This window comes from Dermacentor albipictus, chromosome 4 (assembly GCF_038994185.2).
Source record: "Dermacentor albipictus isolate Rhodes 1998 colony chromosome 4, USDA_Dalb.pri_finalv2, whole genome shotgun sequence".
In the NCBI taxonomy this organism is placed as follows: Eukaryota; Metazoa; Arthropoda; class Arachnida; order Ixodida; family Ixodidae; genus Dermacentor; species Dermacentor albipictus.
In genome coordinates, this window is record NC_091824.1 from 158,361,948 (window position 1) to 158,385,517 (window position 23,570).

A 23,570-nucleotide genomic window follows, 5' to 3' on the forward strand; every position below is an offset into this window, starting at 1 on the left:
GCGCGTCATGTCCGTTACATTAATGTTCTCAGTTATGCATAGCTGTCCCTCAAATACACCGACGCCGCACTACATATTACAACGCGCATCTCGAGGCTTGCGGCGCATCCAAGCGTGGTATCTCAGCTTGCGCAGGGCTCCCGGAACGGGGCCGTTTATCAGGAAGCTTTGATTTTACCGACGCCTAATGGCCGTTGTAAACAGAAGATGGGCCGCTGAGAATACTAAAACATGGCCAGTGAGTTGCAGACAGTCGTGTAAACAGAGCTATTGAGAGCTGCAGTATATACAGTCGCAAGTGGCCGAAGCCCGTCGGAAGACAGCAGTGGCAGAGCAGCGGCAAGGGCCATCAAGATTCCTGCTTCATGTCAGCGTCTTGCGCTTCAGTCACTCGCTGGGTTTCCGGTGCGCTTTCTTTTCGCGGAAGGTGGACACCTCCGTTTGATGTGTATTTGGGCTGCTTCTTGCGGATGCTCTTCGAAACACATGCAGCGAGGGCGCGTGCTTTTCCCCGGCAATGGCTTTTCGCAATCGGGATGTAAGGCCGCACCGTAAACAAGTAAACACGGGTGCACTGTGTACCTGGAGAAGGTTGTGGTCGGCGCACTCGCGCTCCCTCGGCTATTTTCGTAGGAGGCGACGGGCAGAGCGAGGCGGAGCTGGAGCCGGACGCGCTGCCAAGCTTCTCGGGCAGCAGCTTGCACAGCGCCGAAGGCCGCCGCCCTTAACGCGCATATTTCCACCGCGCGCCTGCGCCTTAATTGTGTTTTTATTTTTGCGGCGACGAGGTAGTCCCGTCGCCGAAGCTGCGTGTTTCTATTCGCGCACCTTCGCCTTGACCTTTCCGAGACATGCCCTGTCTCGACCGGAGCACCTCTGGAAGTACCTTTACTTACCCGAGACGCTTGCCGTTGGCGTTGTTCGGATCGCAGGTGCGTCCGTCCGTGACCCGTGTCTGGGATCATCATCAGCCTATTTTGGCTACTGCAGAACGAAGGCCTTTCGCAGCATTCTCCACTTGCCTTGTCTTACGTCAGGCAGACTCCATTTTGTGCCTTAAAATTACCACCCTTCATCACACCACATGATATCACTCCTCTGCCATCTTCGAGTGCGTTTCATTTCCTTTAGCACCAAATGTGTTTCTTATAGAACACTAGTCACATGTCCTGTAATAATGGTTGCGTGATGTCTGTAATTAATATCCGTAAAATAAATTTTGCTGCACTTAAGTGCCATCCACGCGAAGACTGACCGGAGCCACCCCCTGCCCTTCTGCCAGATGGAATAGGATTCGTGTTCTCTTGTTTTACAACTCAGTCTTCCTTCTTTCGCTTCACTATAGCTAGGAAAAGAAAATCGTGCGACGAGGGAGATTGATCAAAACGCGCGGTGAGAAGTCGCACTTGAAGTAACAGAATGCATTGCCCATGCATGCGCGAAGCATAAAAAAAAAGCCGCGTGGCGCGCCCCCGCAGCCCGCGTCGTCTATTTCGGTTGCTGCTGTTTGCGTTCCCGTTCCGCACAGGAGAAGCCGCCTCGTCGGCACGCTCGCTGCAGGTTTACGTGCGGAGAGGGTGAACCCGCTTGAACCTTCCGGAGGGAAACACAGCTGTGCCAGCGGACACTGAGCGCCGCGGTTTTACAAGGGGAGAAACGTCGTTGGCACGATCCCGCGGTCGCGTGACTACATAGCGGCAGATAGCTGCCTATCCACGACAGTGCGGCGGTGAAGAGTCTCTGACGTGACAAAATAGTAGGTGGCGCCACCGTGACGGGCACTCTCGATAGAACGACAGAAAGCTGAGCTAGTTGGTAAGGATTCATTATGCAAAAAAAGAAGTGAGGTGTGCAGACAGGACACAAGAGTACAGAAGTGGACAACACGAACGCCGACTATCACCTGAAGGGAGCACTGAGGCGAAAAAAGAAAGAAGACACAAAACTCATCTGCGCATGCTCAGGAATGGTAACACCACGTGTCAGTCGGGTACACGTGCCGGTCTACGTGAGAGATAACTGTTACGGCACTTAATCTCTTCCTTATGTAAAGTAATCGAAGGCTAACTCACACACTGTTGTGCCATTACCACAAGCCCGGATTCCGAATCTGCAAGATGCGGAATCTATCCTGCGAGCGCCATAATTCTCCCTTCACAAGACAAGATGCTGCGCCGTCGTGCGGGAGAAGCCTCGGCGAGCAGCGTGTTTTGACGTGTCCGCGTGTGCCCGACAGCCCGGCGCCGCACCTCCCTTGCCTGGAGGTCACCGCGCGCGCGAACTTTGAACCGGGTGGCCAGCGCGGTCGCTGGTTGGACCCCTCGGACGACCGTCGTGTGCTGACTTTGTATTGGGCCGTTTGAGTGACAATGGGCCTCGGGGATTATAAAAGCAGCGACACGCCGCTCGAAAACAGGATCTGCCGACCCCACCGGGAGAGAGTGTCGCTCCCGACTGGGGTGAGATGTGTAACGCGTTTTCGCCGGACGTCGTCGTGCGAGAACAGTCGCGTTTGTTGTGAGCACTCGGCCCCAGTGCCGACCCGTTCATGTCCTGTATGATAACCTGTATATAATGTATAAAGTCCCTTTTGTTATTCTCATCGACGCCAGGCTCGGAGTCTTCGCTACCAACGCTCTGTCACGAAACGGGTGACGAGCGCTACGGGACCACAAAGCCGTATTCGTGGTGCAGCGGTGCAAGTTCGTAACACTGGTGGCAGCGGTGGGATTGACCGGCATCAGCTACCTCGGCGCGGTGAGTGCCTGAAGTTTACCTCAAACACCAGACTTTCTCTGACACAGGTTATAGTAGCTTAGGGAAGGATTTGGTGTTGCATTGTGATAACCTTGAGTGTTTCAAGCCTAGTAAGAGTGTTTTGGAAACCAGGGGATGCTGTGGGGGTAAACAGGGCAGTGTGTGAAATACTTGCATATGTCTTACTAGTAGCATTATAGTAGCGTTCGGCAGGTATATTCAAAAAGGGTAAACAGCAGGAGGACAGTGTGAACGATGGAGAAGTACAAGGTGAAGGAACTTCTCGAAATTTGTGAGGAGTTGGGCATTGAGTTGGGCTCAACCAAAAGAAAGAATGCGATCCTTGAGGTCATGAGGACTGGGGACGTAACGGCTGAGGAAGCCGCAGAGGCCTGGGCGGATATCAATGAACGTCGGGAAAGGGAGGAAAGGGAGAAGGAACGTTGCGAGCAGGAAAGGAGAGAACAGCAACGTCGCGAGGAGGAAAAGGAGGAAAGGAGAGAGATTCGTGAGCACGAGCTTAAAATGAAAGAGTTGGAGAACCGAAATAACTCGCCGGCGCCTAGTCTCACTTCTAATGTTCCCAGAATACGCGATCAACTTCCACCCTTTGTCGTCGGAGAGGATATGGCCAAATACCTCGTGAAATTTGAGCACGTGTGTGAACGGAATAGCATTGAGCGATCCCTTTGGGCACAGAATCTGTTAGCGTTGCTTCCTGGGGAGGCATCAGACGTAATAACTTGCTTATCGAAAGAGGCGTTTGAGAGCTACAGTGATGTGAAGGAAGCGCTACTGCGGAAGTACAAATTGTCGCCCGAAGCTTTCCGGCAGAGGTTCCGGTATGCAAAAAAGGGCAAGGAGTCGAATGTTGACTTCGCGTTTCGTCTAAAAGCCGACCTGGTGGAATGGCTGAAGGGCGAAGAGGTTTACGACGACCGCGACAAAATTGTCGAATGCATCGCGTTGGAGCAGTTCTACCGTTGCATTGATGAGGATGTCCGGCTCTGGCTGCAAGATAGGCTAAAGGAGGTTAAGCTAAACAAGGCAGCAGAGTTAGCGGAAGAGTATTACACCCGCCGCAGCTTGCACAGCAAGGCAGTGCGCGTAGAAAAAGCAGATAGGAGAGTTGGGTTTTCCGGAAAGCCCGAAAAACGGAAATGTTACAATTGCAAAAAGCAAGGGCACATCGCTGCGAACTGCCCAGAGAAAATTGCTTTTGCAACAAAACAGCGAAATGATACGACGCGTTTTTTTGAAAAACGGAAACCGTTAACCTGCTACAATTGCAAAAAGCAAGGGCACATCGCTGCAAGCTGCCCAGAGAGAATTGCTTTTGCAACGATACAGGAAACTCACAAAAACATACGTCTATTGGAGCCCTATGTGCAGGAAATTAAGGTAAACGGCAAGAAGTGCCGTGCACTTCGGGACTCTGCAGCAACTATGGACGTTGTTCACCCGTCTTTCGTCTCCTCGAGTGATTTTACGGGAGAGTGCGTTAGGATACGGCAAGTGGCCGAGAAGGAGAGTGTCTGTTTACCGATCGCAACGGTTATCATTGAAGGAGAGTTTGGGAAACTTAACACCGAAGCCGCTGTGTCAGCCGCCCTCCCGGAGCAATTTTCCTACCTCTTCTCAAATAGCTCGGAGCAGCTGCTGAGGGATCACGGCAAATCATTCTTTGCCGACGTGGCGTACATGGCCCCCACGCGATCCAAAGCGCGCCCGCTGTCGAGGGAACTTGACTTAGCGTCGGTGAGCGAACAGCGGTGCGGTACAGGGACCGATCAGGGTAACTTGAGTGGCGAGCAGTCACGGGAGAGGCAGAGCTCGGAGGCTGGCCTAGGCGAGCGGGTCCTGGAGGTGAGTGGGAGTGACGCGTGCAGTGCTAGCCACGATAGAGACGCGACGCCGCAATTAGGCGACGCGGGCTCCACACTCGCTCCGGTTTCCGCCAGCTGGCAGGAGCAGGCTGCAGTTGAAAGGGAAACTCGGATTCGCGAACAACAGGAAGATTGTTCACTAGGCGATCTGAGGAAGAGCGTCAAACGGGGAGTGAAAAAAAAAGGGGTTTCATTTGGCAAGGAATCTGGCTTATTGTACCGCCGCTACACGGATAAGCAGGGTCGCAAATATAAGCAGCTTCGGATTCCGCGAAAATATCGCCGGGAAAAATGAATGACCTCATTTGCTTCCTCAGTAGTATGTTTTCGGTCCAAGCGATTTCAAGGGGACCATTCTATTTGTAATTATTATTGCTGATTAATAATTGTTTCTATTTTGTTGTGTTGATGATTTGAAAACTGATTGTTTAAGCCTTGTGTGCTAGATCGTACACCTGCCTCTTGTTGCAGCGGGAGAAAAAAGGGGAAAACAATTTAGTTAGGTTGATTTGAATTATGGCCTTGTCTGGTGTTTGACGGGAGACAGAGGGCACTTGTTCGTGTTGGGTGTTGCCTTTTGCCGGTCGGTTTTGCAAGCTGCAGAACGACCAAGCGGGACCAGTGGCGAGAAGCAAGGTCTTAGGAACGACCCGAGCGGAGCTGGTCAAGGTGCCTTGGCGACGACGTGGTGAGCAGAGCTCCTGTCCTGGCGAGTCGGACCTGGGCACGTGATGTTCCCTGGCGTCCCGACACTGGACGTGAACTTGGACGAGCCTGACGAACGTGCGCGCCTGGCATCCGAGCCACGTGGAGGCAGCTCGTCTTCCCGGCGCCTTATCTGAGGGCGGGGATGCTGTTGTGCCATTACCACAAGCCCGGATTCCGAATCTGCAAGATGCGGAATCTATCCTGCGAGCGCCATAATTCTCCCTTCACAAGACAAGATGCTGCGCCGTCGTGCGGGAGAAGCCTCGGCGAGCAGCGTGTTTTGACGTGTCCGCGTGTGCCCGACAGCCCGGCGCCGCACCTCCCTTGCCTGGAGGTCACCGCGCGCGCGAACTTTGAACCGGGTGGCCAGCGCGGTCGCTGGTTGGACCCCTCGGACGACCGTCGTGTGCTGACTTTGTATTGGGCCGTTTGAGTGACAATGGGCCTCGGGGATTATAAAAGCAGCGACACGCCGCTCGAAAACAGGATCTGCCGACCCCACCGGGAGAGAGTGTCGCTCCCGACTGGGGTGAGATGTGTAACGCGTTTTCGCCGGACGTCGTCGTGCGAGAACAGTCGCGTTTGTTGTGAGCACTCGGCCCCAGTGCCGACCCGTTCATGTCCTGTATGATAACCTGTATATAATGTATAAAGTCCCTTTTGTTATTCTCATCGACGCCAGGCTCGGAGTCTTCGCTACCAACGCTCTGTCACGAAACGGGTGACGAGCGCTACGGGACCACAAAGCCGTATTCGTGGTGCAGCGGTGCAAGTTCGTAACAACACGCACTTCCACCATTATAGATACGCTATGCCTCTACCATAAGACGCGTATCTTCATTCTTATGCCTGTACAACATCGGGCATTCATCTAACTCTGGCGTGCAGTTACAATCTCGGCAATGTAGCGAAAGATTAGAAGGCGATCCACCGGTTAACGACCTTTTATGTTCCATGAACCTCTGATTGATACACCGTCCCGTTTGCGCTGCGTAGAACTGGCCACAGCTAAGGGGAATTTTATAAACCGCACCCATACGACACTCAATGAAGCTGTTGTTCTTGTTGTGCTTCACTGGACAAATATCTGTTCGTTTCTTGCCTTTTACCCGCTTTTTTTTTTCTGTGTACGGCAGCGCATATCTTACCTAGCTTATTGGGAGCAGTGAAAGCAACATCGTCATATCTACCTGCAACTTTTTTAAGCCTGTGCGACACTGAAGGGATACACGGAATAGCCACTACTCGTTTTTTGCTGTTACTGCTTTCAGTAATCACGTCCTTCCCCCTCGAAACCGACTTCTTTAGGCGCTCAGCCACAGTGGCCACTGCTACCCTAGGATAACCTGCTTCTAATAGGCGCCGGACCTGCGCAATAAAACTGGCGCTCATTTTGTGCATGCAGGATCTGTTGAGGGAAGACTCAAGGCATGACATGGCAATTCGGTTTTTTACTACTTTGGAATGCTTGGATTGAAAGCTTAGCAACGGCTTCGAAGATCTTGGGGAGTACTGCCAACAAACATGCTTTTGTACGAAGACCAAGGAAATGTAAAGAAACTGAATTATGCGTCGCTGAGGAAATTCCTTGGTAAACTTTAATCCTCCTCCATAAAGTTTAAATTGCTCACTTACTGAGGTAGCAGTGGAATCGAATTCTTCACTATTGCAGAAAATCAGGTAATCATCAATGTAACGAAATATCTTGATAACGCTATCACCTAAGGCTTTCTCTAAAGAGTTGTCAACCTTACTTTGGTAAATATTGCTAAGAATAGGGACAACCTTTGTGCCAATACAAATGCCTGATTTCTGCAGAAAAACGCCATCTGTCCACCCAATCAGCGTCGACTTCGAGTACATTGAAAGAATTTCTATAAAAGCTCCCGTGGAAACGCTGCATCCGTCAGTAAAAGCCAACTCTAGCAGTTGTTCTTTAATCCACTCATTTACGGAATTTAGCAACCCGTCATGCGGCAAAGAATAATATAGGTCTTCGATATCCATACTAAAAGCTGTACAATCACCAGGATTTTGCTCTCTCAAATACTGAACTAGTGCCTGAGAATTACGTAATGCTGCAATTATGCTGCAAATAAGAACCAGGCTACAGTTTGTGTCGTACCAAAATAAAAATGTGTTTCGTTTTAAAGCAAGAAAGACTGACAGCTAAATAGGCCACATGTAAACAAAACAGAAGCAGCGAATTTCTCACTACAGTGCAAGAGAACCAGCTTATATATCAAACCATATTGGTGCTGAAAAATAAAAAAACTCAAAGTGATCTCGGCATTACGTTGATGAAGACTTTTGCTTTAAAACTCAATCATGGAGACACCTGGTTATGGAGAAAACTTTTGGTTCAAGGCCGTGCTGCTTGCTTGGGTGCTGGACCTTGGTTCCTCTCTCACGGTGTCATGCTGCGACTGACCTGAAAACAACAATGGTGCTTTAATATACATATGGCAGCAGCATGATTGTACAGAACTCAGTGAAGCTCAATACTTTTTTTTTTTTGGAAGAGTGGTCAACAAAGCTCTGCAGCGTGTGCTTATGTGAGTACCGTGTGGCAGGCCACTTCCAAATAATATTTACTACAGCCAGACGACTATTTAGTTTCAGGTAACTGCAGAATATTAGTGCGTGGCCAGTCAGTGGCAGCGTATACGCTTTGAAACAAACATCACTCACCATGGGACATAATGTACACGCCCTCCACCCCCACCCCCCCACACGCACACAACACGTACAAAACGCACACGCGCGCGCAACACGTACGCAGCACACACATGCACATGCACACAACACACATACACACAAACACACAACGCACACACTACTCAATGTTCGTGGTCGCTGTTTGTTTCAAAAATGTAGAAGCCTATACAGAACAGTGCACTGACAAGCTTCATTTTATTATTGCCAATATGCACTAAGCTAGCGGATGTGTGAAACTCAGGTTAATTGAGGCGTCTGTGGTTTTATTTTTTAAGTACATTTAAGCATACAAAAGGCGACAGATAATTGCAGTCAACGAAGACAAAGAAAGAAAAAGATCTCAGGTTGGTCTCCACCGGTTCAGCTACAAGTGTAATTAACACCCTACCACTATCTTGGTCGTTTTGTTAGTTGTTGTTATGTGTGTCACCTATTCATGACAATATTAACATACCGTTTGTGCAACTATGGCTAAAACATTTTTTTAAACCATGCAGCCAGTTAGAGCGCGATATCAAAAAGAATGTGCGCATTCTCTCATGACTTCCTCTTTTATAACTCTTCTAAACTAATCATACTGTTCACTTGAGCGCACATATTGAAATTGCGGAATTGAAGCCGATCAGTGGAGAAGTGACGCGACGACTTCATTACTTCTTTTCCTCGATTTCGGGATCTGTACGTACGCTTCAAATAGAATACTTACGAAGTTATCCAATGAATCGTTTTAAGTAGCAACCTGAACACCGCAAGCGGTCGCTCAAGTAAAGTTCCCTTCTTCATGTAATTCATATCAATAGGCCAGATTGCGCTGTATGCTCCATGCGCTTTATTTAACTAAAAAAAAAATGGGGCACTTTCGCCGGAAAGGCGAAGCATCGATTGCGATAGCAAATTAGTAGAGAGCTATACGAAGAAAGGACACTAGTTTCATCGGCAGTATAAGCTTGGAAAGATTCGCTTACTAACTGAATCAACAAAGCGTGGTGTCAGCGCGCACAGGCAAACATGGACACATCACACTAGATGAGCACGGACACTCGCTGTCAAAACACTGGTGTGAGCAAGCGCAGCAGCAGCGAGTGAAGTGACCTTCGTGCGAGCTATCGCGGGCTCGACGCGAGAGCGGCGAGAACAGAGCGCGCGCAAAGGCATGAGCCGTGTGCAGATCAATTTCAAGATACGGCGGCGCGCAAAGTGCGCACTTGTTGGCGAAGTCGAAGCCGCCGCCTCTCCTTCCCGCGCTGCCTCCGTCGGTTACCCTTGCTCCCGGTCGCGAAATGCGCAGTCGCAAACATATCGCACGCCAGCAATGTCTAGCAGAATGGCACAAATTAGAAAATAGTCCTGCTAATTTAAAAGCTTACTTTGATTTAATTTAATTTAAAAAGACACATTACGTTAACTGTACAGTGTATATATATATATATATATATATATATATATATATATATATATATATATATATATATATATATATATATATATATATATATATATGTATTAGTTACGCTAAACAATTATACGTGTTTCTTTATTACTTTTTTTTACTAAGTGTGTTGCTGCAGTTCAATTTATGCAAATTTTGACCATTTGTTTCTCATTTTTGCAGCCTATCATTCGTACATTTAGTTATTATTTGCCAGAGTCAGGAAGTGACGCCAGCAGACAACATGTGAACAAATTTCTTCGTGGCCACGAGCGGGATGGCAGCACATCTTCGCGGCTTGGGTGCTAGCCCCTTCCGCGCTGTGCTTTTAAAATGCGCAGAGAGTACACAGAGCCACGCAGTCTATAGTGTTCCCGCTATTTTCAATATGAAGCGACTTAGTCAGTGGCCAGGCAAAATCATTTCCCTATGGTAACGCACTCAAGCACTCGAACCGCAGCTAACGAAGCAACAAAATGAATACTGGATACCATGTGCCCTCATACGCGGCGGGTTCATATGCCAGTATCAAAACAAATATTATACAAAAAAAAACTCGCACTTTGCGCTCACTCCAATAAACTAAACACTTGATCGTAGCTAAGAGCTAACGTCGCTTAGTGAGCTTTGTTGAGAGCTCACGCATGCTTTTACTTTTTTTTCTCGCAGCCACAGCCAGCACAAGTACATTCCGAAAAAGCAAGAACAGACATTAATACATTTGCCAAGCCCACTCACTGGCTAGCCCTTACGTGTGCTATAACAAAAAAAACTAAAGCTAAATTTAATACCCAAATTCGACGTTACCTCACTAAGCGCACCGCACACTGAAATACGTAGTCGCTAAGTTTTGTCACTGTCCACTGAATTTTCTTTGCGGACTACATTGTAGTCCCGTTCTGTGTCATAAACACGCGAAATATATTGCGTAAGGGAATACGTCGTGCACTGTTTGTTATGTACTTGAAAAGAAAACCGCTCACCTCTTGCGATTTTCGAAAACAGAAACGCAACAGTGTCGACATGCGTTGACTCGAAGAGCAGCCATCTTGATTATGGCACGGGGCACAACAGCAATACCGCAAACAGCGCGTCGTGCGTGGTACATGCAAAAAACGGCGTGTATGAAAGGAAAAAAACTGAAATTTTATTTTACATTTTTTATGCAGTTACAATTAATGATTTCAAATGATTACATTTTAGTGTTGACTCGATTTATAGTCTAGAGATGAAGAACAACAGAAAATGCCTGTTTTTCTTATAACAGGTTTCTCTCACAAAGAAATCACAGAAAATTTCTTTTGCGGTACAGAAAATTTCTGTAAATTTTCTTTAAATTAACCGCATTGTTTTACAGTGTAGCTTCATTGTGTGCGTGAGTTGTATACACCAGTGGTAAGCTTCTGTTTTAATATTGTGCGTCAGCTTATCACGCACGCACGCACGCATACATGTACGCAGTTACGCCTATGCGAAGGTTAACATGGTTCCAGCAGGCGAAAAATAGGCGAGCGCTTAGTTGTAAGTGCAGCTTTGTCCCGTCTATATACTTCTCTTTACTTGTGCTCGCGTTTTTACCCTTATACCATGCACCAGCTCGCCCAGCAAGCCACCCTCTTAAGCCTTTATGCCTTCGCTTTATAAGAATACCCTCGGGAGACCTCGCTTCTGTCCTCCTTTTTATTTTTTTCTCTACTATAGGCGGCAGAATTCGCTTGCTTCTGAGAAGAGGAGGGTGTTACCATGGCTACAGGTGGATTTAGCCTTGCAAAGGCATGTTGGCAATTCATCCGCGCGTGCTTCACGAGACTGCCTCATGAGACGTTTAACGGTGACAACTATATACACCTATAACGACCTATAACGGCCCCATTTCGCTGCTTGATTTACGCAAAATGTTCTTATGTTGGTCTTTTTTTTTTATCTTGCGTGTGCGTGCGTGCGTGCGTGCCTTCGTGCGGGTGCTTTTGGTTTCGCCATTGTTGACGGGAAGGTGTTCATTCCTAGCATGTCTTTCTTTTTTATGCCACTCGGCTGTTACTATACATATCTTGAGTTGGCACTTAATTTTTTTTCCAGTGCGTGCGCGCCTGTATAAATGTAAGTGCAAACAATAAACAACCGAAGCTTTCCTCTTCCGACACCGGTGAGCTGACTACCTCCGCTGTTCATCGTATTTTTCGGTGTCGTATGTATACGCCGAATAGAGGACATTTCTGTCGTGTTCCTTATATCGGCGCATATCGCCGCGAACTTTGTTACGGCCCTGTAGCAGCTAGTCGCTTTCCGATCAACTTTTTGCTGTTGGTTGAGCATCGTGCAGTTGCAGCACAGATATGATTATGTATATAGACAGTTTATCGCGTCTAGTGAATGATTTATACGGATGAAATTGGATATGCTGTCAACTACAGCGTTACCCGCTCCTACGCAAAGAATAAATTGTCCAATGATCAAAGGATGATAACATGAGGGGACATGAAAAACGCGTTCCGACAATAAAGCACATTTCCCATCATTCTTAATAATATTTGGGGTTTTACGTGCCAAAACCACTTTCTGATTATGAGGCACGCCGTAGTGGAGGACTCCGGAAATTTTGACCACCTGGGGTTCTTTAACGTGCACCTAAATCTAAGCACACGGGTGTTTTCGCATTTCGCCCCCATCGAAATGCGGCCGCCGTAGCCGGGATCCGATCCCGCGACCTCGTGCTCAGCAGCCCAACACCATAGCCACTGAGCAACCACGGCGGGTTTCCCATCATTCTTAAACAGAAAATATAGAGAAAAAAAATTTACGAAAACGCAACAATATGGCACACACTGCCCTTTCTTCAATTCAACATAAATAAGTCAATCAATTCAGTCGAATAATACAGAATAAATAAATAAACAGACGTATACATAGCTTTAGTACAGAGATACTGTGTCACTCTCAGTATAAAAATGTTATTAAAGATTTCGGAGCTAATCGCTGTCATGATGCGTTACCCATGGCCCAGGTCGCGGGATCGAATCCCGGCCATGGCGGCCGCATTTCGATGGGGGCGAAATGCGAAAACACCCGTGTGCTTAGATTTAGGTGCACGTTAAAGAACCCCAGGTGGTCAAAATTTCCGGAGTCCTCCACTACGGCGTGCCTCATAATCAGAAAGTGGTTTTGGCACGTAAAACCCCAAATATTATTATTATCCCATGGCCCAAGCAACTTCTCTATGCTATAACGACGATCATCCAGGGTAATAATTGTTGTCTTCAGAGCCCATATTTACTGTTGTACCTTAGGACAGCTTATCAGATCGTGTTCCACGTTCTCATATGAGCGGCCGCACAAGCAACCAGGTATAGTTGATTGACGTATACGATATGAAAAGCTACATGTATACGCCACCTCCAACCTGATACGATGAATGAGGGAATCTTTATGTCGCGTCCAGCACCTGCGGAGATTGGAAACTGCAGATGTGTATTGAACTGGCATCAAATCGATGAACTTGTGTTATGCATTTACATAATTGTTTTATTTTCTATTGTTAGCATCAACCCTCGTGAAATGAGTTAGTGGGACAGGAGCAGAACGGTGTGCATTTCTCGCCATTTTGTCGGCTTCAGCGTTTCCTGCGGCACCTATATGTCAACTTGTATGCGCCAGCTGGCGTTCTTACATTTACTTGCATGCAGCAGTTTAGGAGGGGTTACGCGTCACCGAAATACAAGCGCCTCAAAGAAACAACAAAATTGCAAGCGCTTATGATGCCGGCTATAGAGCCACCTGCCCCAGTGATCAGAAAGGGTTTGCTAATACTTTTGCAGCTTTACATACTTGCACGTCTACGCTCCATAGACGTGTGTGTGCATCTGTATCACTTTATTACAGTAATACTTGGCGCGACGCGCTGTAGTGGTTTCGCATCATCAAAAAACTACGCCTGCAGTGCCTTTCGTATGTTCTGCGCGTCCTATATGGGAGTGCTTCCTTGCACATTGTAGTAAAAAAAATCTCGCTGCTGCAGTATAGTAAGGCCAGCCATAAAAACGTGCTCTTGTCTATAATTCATTAGCCTATCTCGTATATAAATCTTGGATGTAAACGTCACTCAACAGTTACAGCACTTTGAATGCTAACTAAATCCAGGCATAATTATATGCTGAGCGCAAAGATTGCATCTTGAAAAGGGAGGCGTTTATTGTACATGGCGGGATTTTCGGAATACGACGCCAGAAATTGTTCATTGCTGCTATGCAGTGACCGAGAAAATACCGCCGCACGAGATATTGCAACAATTCAAGGACAAATAAATTTCGTTATCTGTGCAAGATTTTAATGAATTGAATTCTCTGGCGTTTTACGTGCCAGAAGCACGTTTTGATCGCGAGGCATGCCGTAGCGGGGGACTCCGGTTTGATTTTGACCGCCAGGGGACCGTTAGCGTGCCCCCAATGCACAGGACACGGGAGTTTTTGCATTTGGCCCCCATCGAAATACGTCCGCCGCGGCCGGAATTTGGTCCCGCGACTTAGTGCTTAGCAGCGCAACACCATAGCCGCTAAGCCACCGCGGCGGGTTGCAAGATTTAACGCATTGCGGAACCAGTAGCTGACGCGAACAGGAGTGTCTCTTCATAAAAAACGCAGTTGTGTTAAACACACTTGTCGCGAAGCCCCATTTATTATTTTCCTTGAAAACTCGAAACGCAGCACTGCTTCAAGAACTTGGGGTTCGTTAAGCAGGGCTTCGTCGTATATCTTCACCTTGGCAGTGCGGGCTTTAGTGAGTGGATCGACGAAAGAAAAGACGCCTGCGCTGTTAAAAAAAAAAGAGCAGAAAAGACGAAGAAGAAAAAGCATCGCGGGGTGTCGAGGAAATTCTGGAAAAAGAGCAACGTGCCATCCGAATCTTCGCCTGCAGTCGTACGCAGTCGGAGGCGTCAAGCCCTCGGTGGCACCGCGGCACGTTTGCCCTAATCGCGCAGAGACGCCTTGCCGGCGCCGTCAGCGCGCCTTCATGTAAATAAGCTGGCCGCTTATCATTACGTGAGCGGCACCGTCCCCGCGCGGACTCCTCTCAAGGCGCGCTCACACTAGCGGGAGACTTCCCGCAGCGGCACAGCGTAAACGACGCCGCTGCGTCGCAGCTGCTCGGAATGACGATCACACTGCGCGCGTTTTCTCGCTGCGGTTCTTGGGATGTAGAGAGAGGAGCCGTCGAGGGAGGACCCTCGAGGCAGGAACACACAGGACAGCGCGCCGAGCAACAGCCGAGTGTCCCGCAGCACGCGCGCAGCCTCCTGCCTCCGCCGACGGGGTCACTGAACAGGGACCGACGTCACGGTTCACGGTCGGCCCCCATTGGCTGTTCTCGACAGCGGCACGGCAAAAATAGGTACAGGACCCATCGCTCTGCGGGACGGCAGAGCAGCCTGTCTGCGGGAGAAAAACCGGTCTGTGCGGGAAGCGGCGTGCGGGAAACGTCCTGCGTTGTGCGCTTTCCCGCTAGTGTGAGCGCGCCTTCAGTCGCACGTGCTCCGAGCGCATCTGTCCACCGAGGACGTGTTTGCGTGTTTTTTTTTTTTTTTGTGCCCGTACATCTTCGCGCTGCTTCGAGCGAACCGGGTGGCAGGCCACTTAAAAGAGCTACCCCGTCTCGTCGGTCGGTAGTGAGGAAATCGGTCTCGCCCGTTTTTTTTTTCTGGCCGCCCAGGTTTCGCAGGATCGAGTGTGCTTCCCTCTCTGCCTGGCTGGCTGCTTATCCCTGGTGTCCGCGCAGCATATGTGGGTAATTACCCGTACAACCGAGCTTCAAGCACGATTTCGCCCTGGTAACGGAGGCTCCGTTCGTATGAGCGTGCTTTTTCTGATGGGAATGTAAGGAGGAACGAAGCAAGTAGGAGGTAAAAAGAGAGAGAGAGAGAAAAAAACGAGTCTTCTGGGAATCTATAGTGAGGCCTTCTGGGACCTTTCTCTCCCCAATCCCCTTCTTCATGCGGAGTATCACAGGGAAGCATACGCCGGCAGAATTCTTTGCATTTCAATAAAAGGCTCCCTTCCTCCCTTTATCTCAAAACGCGCACAGATAAGAGAGCTTCTGAAAGAAGTCCCACATTCTCAACTCCGTTAGTTCAAACTGGGGAAGAGAAACAAAAACATCGTTGACAGAAAAGCAAAATAGGACTAGACAGGACACTGAGTCTTAAACTTGACATATTTTTTTTTCCTGATTGTTTCTTCCACATTTAGGAAACTGCCAAACCGTCGCACGTGGAAGCTACGCTGATTCTCGCATCTGTTCTATAAGAAACCAAAAGCTCTGTCAAATGCAGCCGGAATCCTTGGCGCGGTAACACAGTATTAGTGCCTGCGCCACCGTGTAGCTATCCCTACAGTGTCACGTGCTATTGTCCTTAAGTATAGTCAGTGCCTCTCTTGTGTGCTTTTCTCTTGTGTTTAAGTCCCCTTTGACGCTGCAGGCAAAATGAACAGCTAATTATGTCATGTCAATAGAAAGAAAAATCAGTGGCGATGGTGCGTTACCATTACGTCGCACCTCTTTAATGTCCCGGAATCCCTGATTTAAACCGCAATATATATATATATATATATATCATAAGAAACCAACGGACACTGGCACCAAGAAAAACATAGGGTAAATTACTTGTACCTACTAATTGAATTAAAGAAATGATAAATTAATGGCAATGAAGGTGGATGAAGAAACAACTTGCCGCAGGTGGGGAACGATCCCAATTGAGCTACCGCGGCGCCGTTTTGCCATCCATATTGCAGGGTATTTATGTTTTACTACTAGAACTAACCCTCTGAGTGTTATGCCAACGCCACCACTCGCACGCTTGTGCGGCGGATGTATAACATCCTTTCTGCCGCAGGCGTGACGAGCTGTCAGGCTTCCACTTCTCCAGAACTATCTCCTATGTCCGGGTCATGTGGACCATTGGCGTGCTACTTGGCCTTGCATCTTAATATGTAGCGTTGAGGTGTCACCATTTGTGTGCTTGTCTTGCAGACATTTAAGGATTTACCTCATATATATTGCTTCGCTCTTTTACTGTTGTTATACTATAGCTGGTGTAACCGAAAGTTATTCTTTTTTCTTTTTTTTTAAAGCGTGCTATGCGCCTTAACTTTATTTTCGTGAAACTTCAGAAGCGTATATACGCTCGGACTGCAAGCGCTATCTCCTCTCCACTTATTATTAGCGTTCCTGGCAGGCTTGTGTCTGCAGTTTTGGCTTTGATATAACGCCGTCCATTAATTTTCACCCGTTCTACGTGTCGGGAGGCACGTATTATCCTTGTTCTTGCTTGCGATGACGGCCATCCATTAGTCATTCATTATATCCGGTGAGGTCGTTAACTGCGAACAGCGATTCCGACAGCCGCGCGGTGGCAACTGCGCGAAGCCTCGCCTTGCGAATTGCAGATGACTGCCCTCGCTGTCGCTGCATCGTCTGGAATGAAGATTGCAGGGCGAGTGCGTGCTGTCACGTGTGTGACTAGTGGGAAAGAGTTGCTGGCGCTGTAGCGCAGACAAAATCTCGCGTTATCGCGGTACTACACTTTGTCGAGATGGAGCTCGTAAATTTGTGCTGTTTTGTTACGTGCTTGCTTATAAACGAAGCACGACTTGCACCAAGAACGCTTGCGGTTCTCGTTTTGTTACGTGCTAGGCGTTTTGGCTTGCGTATCGCGAAATAGAGCAAAGTAGATGCGCTGGCAGCAGGGTCCGTCGTGCTGCTTGTGTGACCGTTACTTTTCATGCTTCGTGTGCGCGAATTTAGATGCCCAGAGAGACATTGGCAGTGCCCCATCTGTTGAGCTGAGAATTCCTCTGACGTCATGGGTGTCTGTACCCACACGCGGCTAACTCATGTTTGTACAACAGTATTTCCAATCCAAAGTGGTATAGTTTGAAATTATTCAGCGCGTTGCTGCGGTCGCGTGTGGATAGGCATCCAGCTAACGCTGTGTGTGTTTAGTGGGCTGGAGGCGGGGGGGGGGGGGGGGGGTGGATGTAGGGAATGAAGGATTATCGGTATGCTCTACCGCCAGGGAGCATGCTTTGTTGCTATCGCGAAGTCGTACAGGCTCCATCCGAGTTTTGAATTTTTGACTCTCATTTACTTCACTTGGCGCTTAAATGCAACGGCGGTCTGCATTTAAGACTCGCATCTGTATCGAGCTTTTCGGTATATAGACATCGTGTAGGTTTCCAGATAAGCGGGTGTCTGAAACAACGATTTCATGTTGAAACTTGCTTTGTGATGTTGCGCGATGTAGTTCAGTGTAAATACTCACAAACAGGCGTTCGTTCTTATCCCTACGTAAGTTGTGTGCTCTTACCGAAAGGCGGGAGTCTTCTGACCTGTAAAATATGCCTTGTGAGGCCGCAGCGTGCATTTTCCCTTACTATCTTTTTTCCTTCCCTTTTTGCTCTCCCCTTTCCGTGCGCTGTCGTTTGGGCGTGTCGGCGGTGCCCGCGGTCGGACGAACGCACGGTCTCGTGAAACCATTACCGGGCCCATGCATTAGCCAGCCTGCCTGCTCCTGCATTGAAGTAATTGTAGCGCAAAGAAACATGAACAGAAAAGAGGACAGGATACCACGAGCGTCCAAGTGTCGCTGCACTTGGGCGGCCCGCTTTGTGCGTGCTACAAGGACAGATGACACCGCGCTTCTTTTATTTATTTATTTTTCTCTCCGTCTTTTCCTCTCTTTGTGCCCACACTGCATTCCTGGGAACCAATGACTGCGTTGCGCCTTCACAGACTGAGTGACAGCGCCCACACGTGCAGGCAGTTCTGCATTGTTCATTATTTCCTTCGTTTGCTTTTCTTTCATGCCCCTTTAGCTTCGCCAATGCAGGGTAGCCAACCGGAGTTTTCTCCTGGTTAACCTTTGCTTTTATTTCTATCTCCTAGAAAGCGATCGTTGTCGTCGCCCGTTCTACGTCTTCTCGAAACGTGAGCGTCGTTTCTATCGGAACAAATTCAAAGTGTGCGAAACTTGCAGGTACGCAACAACGGCTTGATAACGTTGGCGAAGCCCACCTTCAGGAAAACAATAAAAATTCGCGCGCACTCATGGATGCACACATGCGTACTAACCTAGGGGTATGTCGTCGTGACAGGCTATTGTAGATATATCCCTTCGCTTCAACGCCACCTATAGAAATGCAATCCCTTTGCACGACAGGCCGTGATACCACATTTAGTGAACCGGTAGACCGCCCTCCGCCGTACAGCCAAAGGGGAGAGAAATTCCAAACGGTGCTTAGTAGCCGCTGCTGAACTCCAGCTGGGTCTCCGATCGTGGCGCTGAATCCATTTGTCTGGACTCGTTAGCTTTTTTGTATGCGCCAGCACTGGCCATATACCACTGGCGGTGGCGTCGACCAGCTCTCTCAAGTGTAGGGAAGGGAGAGTTGGATGTTGGAAAGAGTTAAAATTTGCGCAGAGAACAGTGAAAGCTGACCAGGCAGCAGTCATGGCGTTTTTGCTTTTCGCACATAATGCAGGCTTCACAATGGAAAATCGATATGATTATGCGATGTGGCGGCTGGAAGCGCGAAGGTATTAATTTTTGAAAGAGGGAAACAAAATTAGTTCGCTGACATATATCCGGCAGCTGATGGTTTTAACAGTGACGAGTTAGTGGAGTTTTGAGCCCAACCCACGGTCATAGTTCCAATGGACAGCTTCAAGGCGATAATTAAGCGGCTCATGCCCCCGAAAGAACGCGGCGTGCGGTGCAGAAAGTCATGTGAGCTCGCCTCGCGCATACACGCGCTCGTGCCACTGCTCTCGCGTTCGCCATCTTCCAGAGCTGGCTCCGATGCCGCTCATTATGTCAAAGAAAAAAAAAAGGCAAGTTAAGATAGAGTTAATTCAGGCACTCGAACCCACGACCTTCGGTGTTAAGAGGAATTAAGACAAAGTTAATATGTAGTTAATTAATGCACTCGAACTCACAACCTTTGGTGTTAATGAAGGTACAGATAATTAAGTTTTCTTCATTTAAGGCATTCAAACTTACGACCTTTAGTGCGGGAAAACAAATAATAAGTAACAGCGCATTCGAATGAGAATGTCAAGTGATTCTCTTGAGCGCGCAGGCTTTCGCCTTCACCCATTTTGATGTATGCTAAAGTGACTGTCAATTTTCAGTTTAGCCTGCTTAGCGGAATAGCGGGATCAAAATGCGGATGCGCAGAACGCTAAACGACCCATACCGTTTAGCGTACGCATGCTATTCATATTTAACGTTACCGCCTTTGCGTGACTTACGTAGTTTACGCAAAACAATATGCCGGCCGCTGTGAACTGAATTTGGCGTTGTTTTTGTAGAATTCGCTTTGTTCGTAGCAGTGACTGAGTAAACGGTCTTCGTTTAGTCTCAGGCCACTTCGACGACCGAGTATTATGGATAACCTTGCGGAGTTTTCGAGATCACTTCTTGTTTTGAACGCGTCTAAGCCTAACGAAAGAAATTCACGGATGGATGGATGGATGGATGTTACGAGTGGGGCGGTGAAACGGGGCGGTGGGTTGCGCCACCAAGCTCTCTTTATGTTATTGCCTATTGTCCTACCTATGTTGAAAAAGAAAAAAAAAAGGAAGGAAAGAAAGCCTTCGATGAATTCCCATAACTAATGTTTCTGAACCCGTATTGTGAACTTTGTTTTTGTGCATCTCCGTTGTTCGTCGTTTCCCTTCTTCACCATTCTTTGCGCCACCTATCGGTGAAGTTGGAAGATGGCGCGACGACGGTATATGGCATCTGAGATCGGAAGCTTTCGGGGCCTATGGTAGGCAGCTTGTATTATTGTTTCGCCGCAGATCGGCGGACGTGGAAAGTACAAATACAACGCGCTCTTGGCTTGCATTGCGTTGCCTCTAACATTTTCCGGACGCAGACACAGATAGAAGCATTCAGATGCACTATGTATGCGAAGTTCAAAGCGTAATGGAATAGCGTCCCGCACGTAAATTACGCTATCACGCTATACTAAAACTCGCTTCCTGAAAAGTTCGTTTGCGAAGCTGTAACGCTACTTCCCTTAACCACGCTAACGTTTAACTAAAACTGTCCAATAGCTGCTATTAGGGGTTTTCGAAAACAGCTGGCGCATATACAAGGTAATCATTTTCAAGTTTTATGGAATTTTTTAAATATATACTGGGGCAGATAGCATAATTTTTGTCCTTGAGCTGGATTATTCGAAGAGCCGGACATTAGTATCTCGAGAAATTGCAACGCATATTCAACTACTCAATATAAAATGGCTAAATAACTTGATTACGCCACATATTGTAATTCAAGAATTGTAGACGGTGAGCTTGCAAGACGTAGCCAGTTGAAATGAACTTCCAGGGCGATGCCGGTTTCGAGATATATTATTTCCCAAGGTGCCGAACTAAATGCATGGGCGTACCAGTTACTTTTATACCTCAATTCATAAAGGAGCGTTCGTTAAAAAAAATAATAAGTGGTACAGTGCATTTTTAGGCAAGTTTGATGGCGCATGTCTCCAAGCTAGCGTCATTCTGGAAAATCATTTCTATTGGATACTCCTTGCAAAATCACCGGCTACAATTCGTAAATTGCAATATGCGCCGTAAAGTAAGAGATTCGAAATATAATCAGTGGTCAGTTAGTTAGTTAAATACCTGTTTCGATTTCTCGCACATGTCTGCCTCTCTGGATAATCCAGCTCAAGGACTAGAATTACGTTATCTGCAACGGGCTATGTTTAAAAATTCCAGAAAGCTTAAAAGTGACCACCCTGTATACTTAGCGGACGTTATATTGGCTTCGTACACAAAACATCTGAAACGGGGTTTAGCGATATGCGCTTGCCAGGTTCCACCGACGCCATCTCTTTAGATACGCTAAGCCGCTTGCGCAGATGCGCAAAGAGCGGAGTAGGTTCGGTTTATTGTATTTCGACTGCTGTAAACATTGGAGTCCATGCGAAGTTTAACAGTCCGACAACAGTGGAACAATCGCACGAGGCGCGTCTGCGTTGCTTCTTGGCGGGCGGATGACCGTCGTGCGCGGCGGACCGCCCCGAGACGGCGAAGCGCACGTGAGGGCCAAAGAAAGCGGAACGCCGAAGGCAGGGCGTCGCTGGCTGCCTGCCTGCCTGCCCGCTTGCTTTTCTTTCGCGCGCGTAGCCGCAGAAGCAACAAGCGAAGCCGTCGTCGGCTTACTACGTCGGTCGGGAGGGCGACGTCGCGTCTGTCCTCATGCAAGGCGGGACGGGGCACGGCGCACGGGCTTCGGTGACGCATCGCACACCAGCTTGCGCGTCTGGCTTCGCCGAGGCCGAGCCCCCACTTCCCTCTCGCCACACTGGCTCTTCTGAACGCTCCCTCGCCAGCAGCACTCCAGTTCTGCCGGGGCTTCCGCACGGGACGTTCGGTGGTGCGACGGTCGGGTCGTTCTCGTGTTCCGCACGCGCTCCTCCGGTGGTAGTGTAGAGGCGTGCAAGTTGTGCGCCGGTATCCTCCTCGTTTAAATATTTTTTCGTTTGCCTGCGCTGCTCCCTCACGTCCAGTCGCACTCCGGTTCTTGTGCGGCTGTGAGCGTCTGCTGTGAACCGTTTCGTTATTGCACCGTGTACATTTACCGCGCACCGGTTGCAAGTGTGAGGAGGGCCAAGCGGCCGGACAGGGAGGCCCGTTGATAGAAGAAACCGAGAACGCTGGCAGCAGGAATTGATCCGTGTGTCCTGCCTGCTGCCCTGCCTCTGCCGCTCGTCTGCGGCCCACGTGGGTTCCGGGCAGCGCACCGTTCGGCGCCCGAAAGCCGTGATTGGCATATGTCGCGCGCTCGTCACGATGCCTCATAAGGAAGAGGAACAGCAAGCCAACGGCGAGGGTGGGTGCCGTAATTTTATTTGTTTGTTCTTTCTCTATCACGCGCTTTCTTATTTCTTCGCCCGTATCTTCGTTTTTCTCTGCGACCAGATTTAGTTAATATCGCGCACGTAGACCAAATCGCGGCTTGAAGATGCCTACGCGACATAAGTGCTTTAGTTACCCCGTCAATCTTATTTCGTGTCGGTATCTTATATACTCCGCAGTGTATATCTGATATTCTTTAGCAAACGTAGAAATGGTTATCGTGAAGAAAGAGGGTATAAATAAAGATTGCTATGGAAGAAGAGAGAAAGAATGTACACGCTAAGGAAAAGAGAAAGATAGAGTTAAAAATGGGCTAGAAGCGCCCTAGGAACTACTTCCTGCAAACGAAAATGCGGCACGCTTGTTCTAACAGAGAAATAAACAGAAGCATGTTTTAAAGATGCTTCATAGAGAAACGAATATGTATACGGACCGGAAAATTTAATAAAAAGGGCATATTGCGCGAGGTCAGTTTGTTTAACGCCAAAAGGAAAAAATAATATTCACGAAGCACGATATGCATCAAAACATCGATGCATCGTTGGTTTCGTTGTACGTGCTGAGAGGCTACTGTGTAACCTTAATGCAGGCGTCGCACTTTCTTTTTTTGGACAGCGTGCGTGGCCGGTGGTGGTCGCACGCATTTATTTTCACAGATTTCCGCCCCTTCTCGACTATTTTAGTTACGAGTGGATGTCGCAAGAGTAGTCGTGGCACTTCCGCTTTCTCCGCGAATTCGTTGCGCCCTCTGTGTGGGATGATTTAATTCTACCTTCGGCTTGCCATCTTGCGACGTTCGCAAGAGCAGCTCTTCAACGCAGTCGCTGGGGTCTCGAAACGGTGGCAGCGAACTGCTCGTTAACTAGCTCGAAGGACAATTCTGTTAATCATAATCAGCTTTTTGTGTGCCGAGTACAGGATGCAGGCCTGTCCCAGCGACCTAATTTACTCTTGTGTTGGCATACCTTCAGCCAGTACCTGCAAACTTAAATTGTTGCTCTTATCACACCGCCTAGTCCACTGCGTTCACCTTCATTTGGCACCCGTTCTGTTGACATAACAGACCACCGATCATCTGTTTTAGGCAGTACGTGACCCACCAAATTCCACTCATTTCCTCTCTAACCCATACCACCGTCTTTTCCGTT

General features: G+C 48.4%; 1 protein-coding gene across 5 annotated transcripts in view; it reads left to right on the forward strand.

The window, feature by feature from the left end:
• The window catches only part of AMPdeam (AMP deaminase), a 132,766-nt gene that overhangs the window by 20,950 nt on the left and 88,246 nt on the right, over positions 1-23,570 (forward strand). For 2 of the 5 annotated variants that reach the window (XM_065448916.2, XM_065448922.2), the window contains exon 2: positions 15,202-15,276. The exons of 2 other annotated variants lie outside the window; for them this stretch is intronic. In XM_065448916.2, coding sequence (XP_065304988.1) covers positions 15,202-15,276 — 75 coding nt within the window. Of the gene's footprint in view, positions 1-15,201; positions 15,277-21,453; positions 22,397-23,570 lie in introns of those variants that run through there. One more of the 5 variants, XM_065448923.2, reaches the window with a different exon arrangement.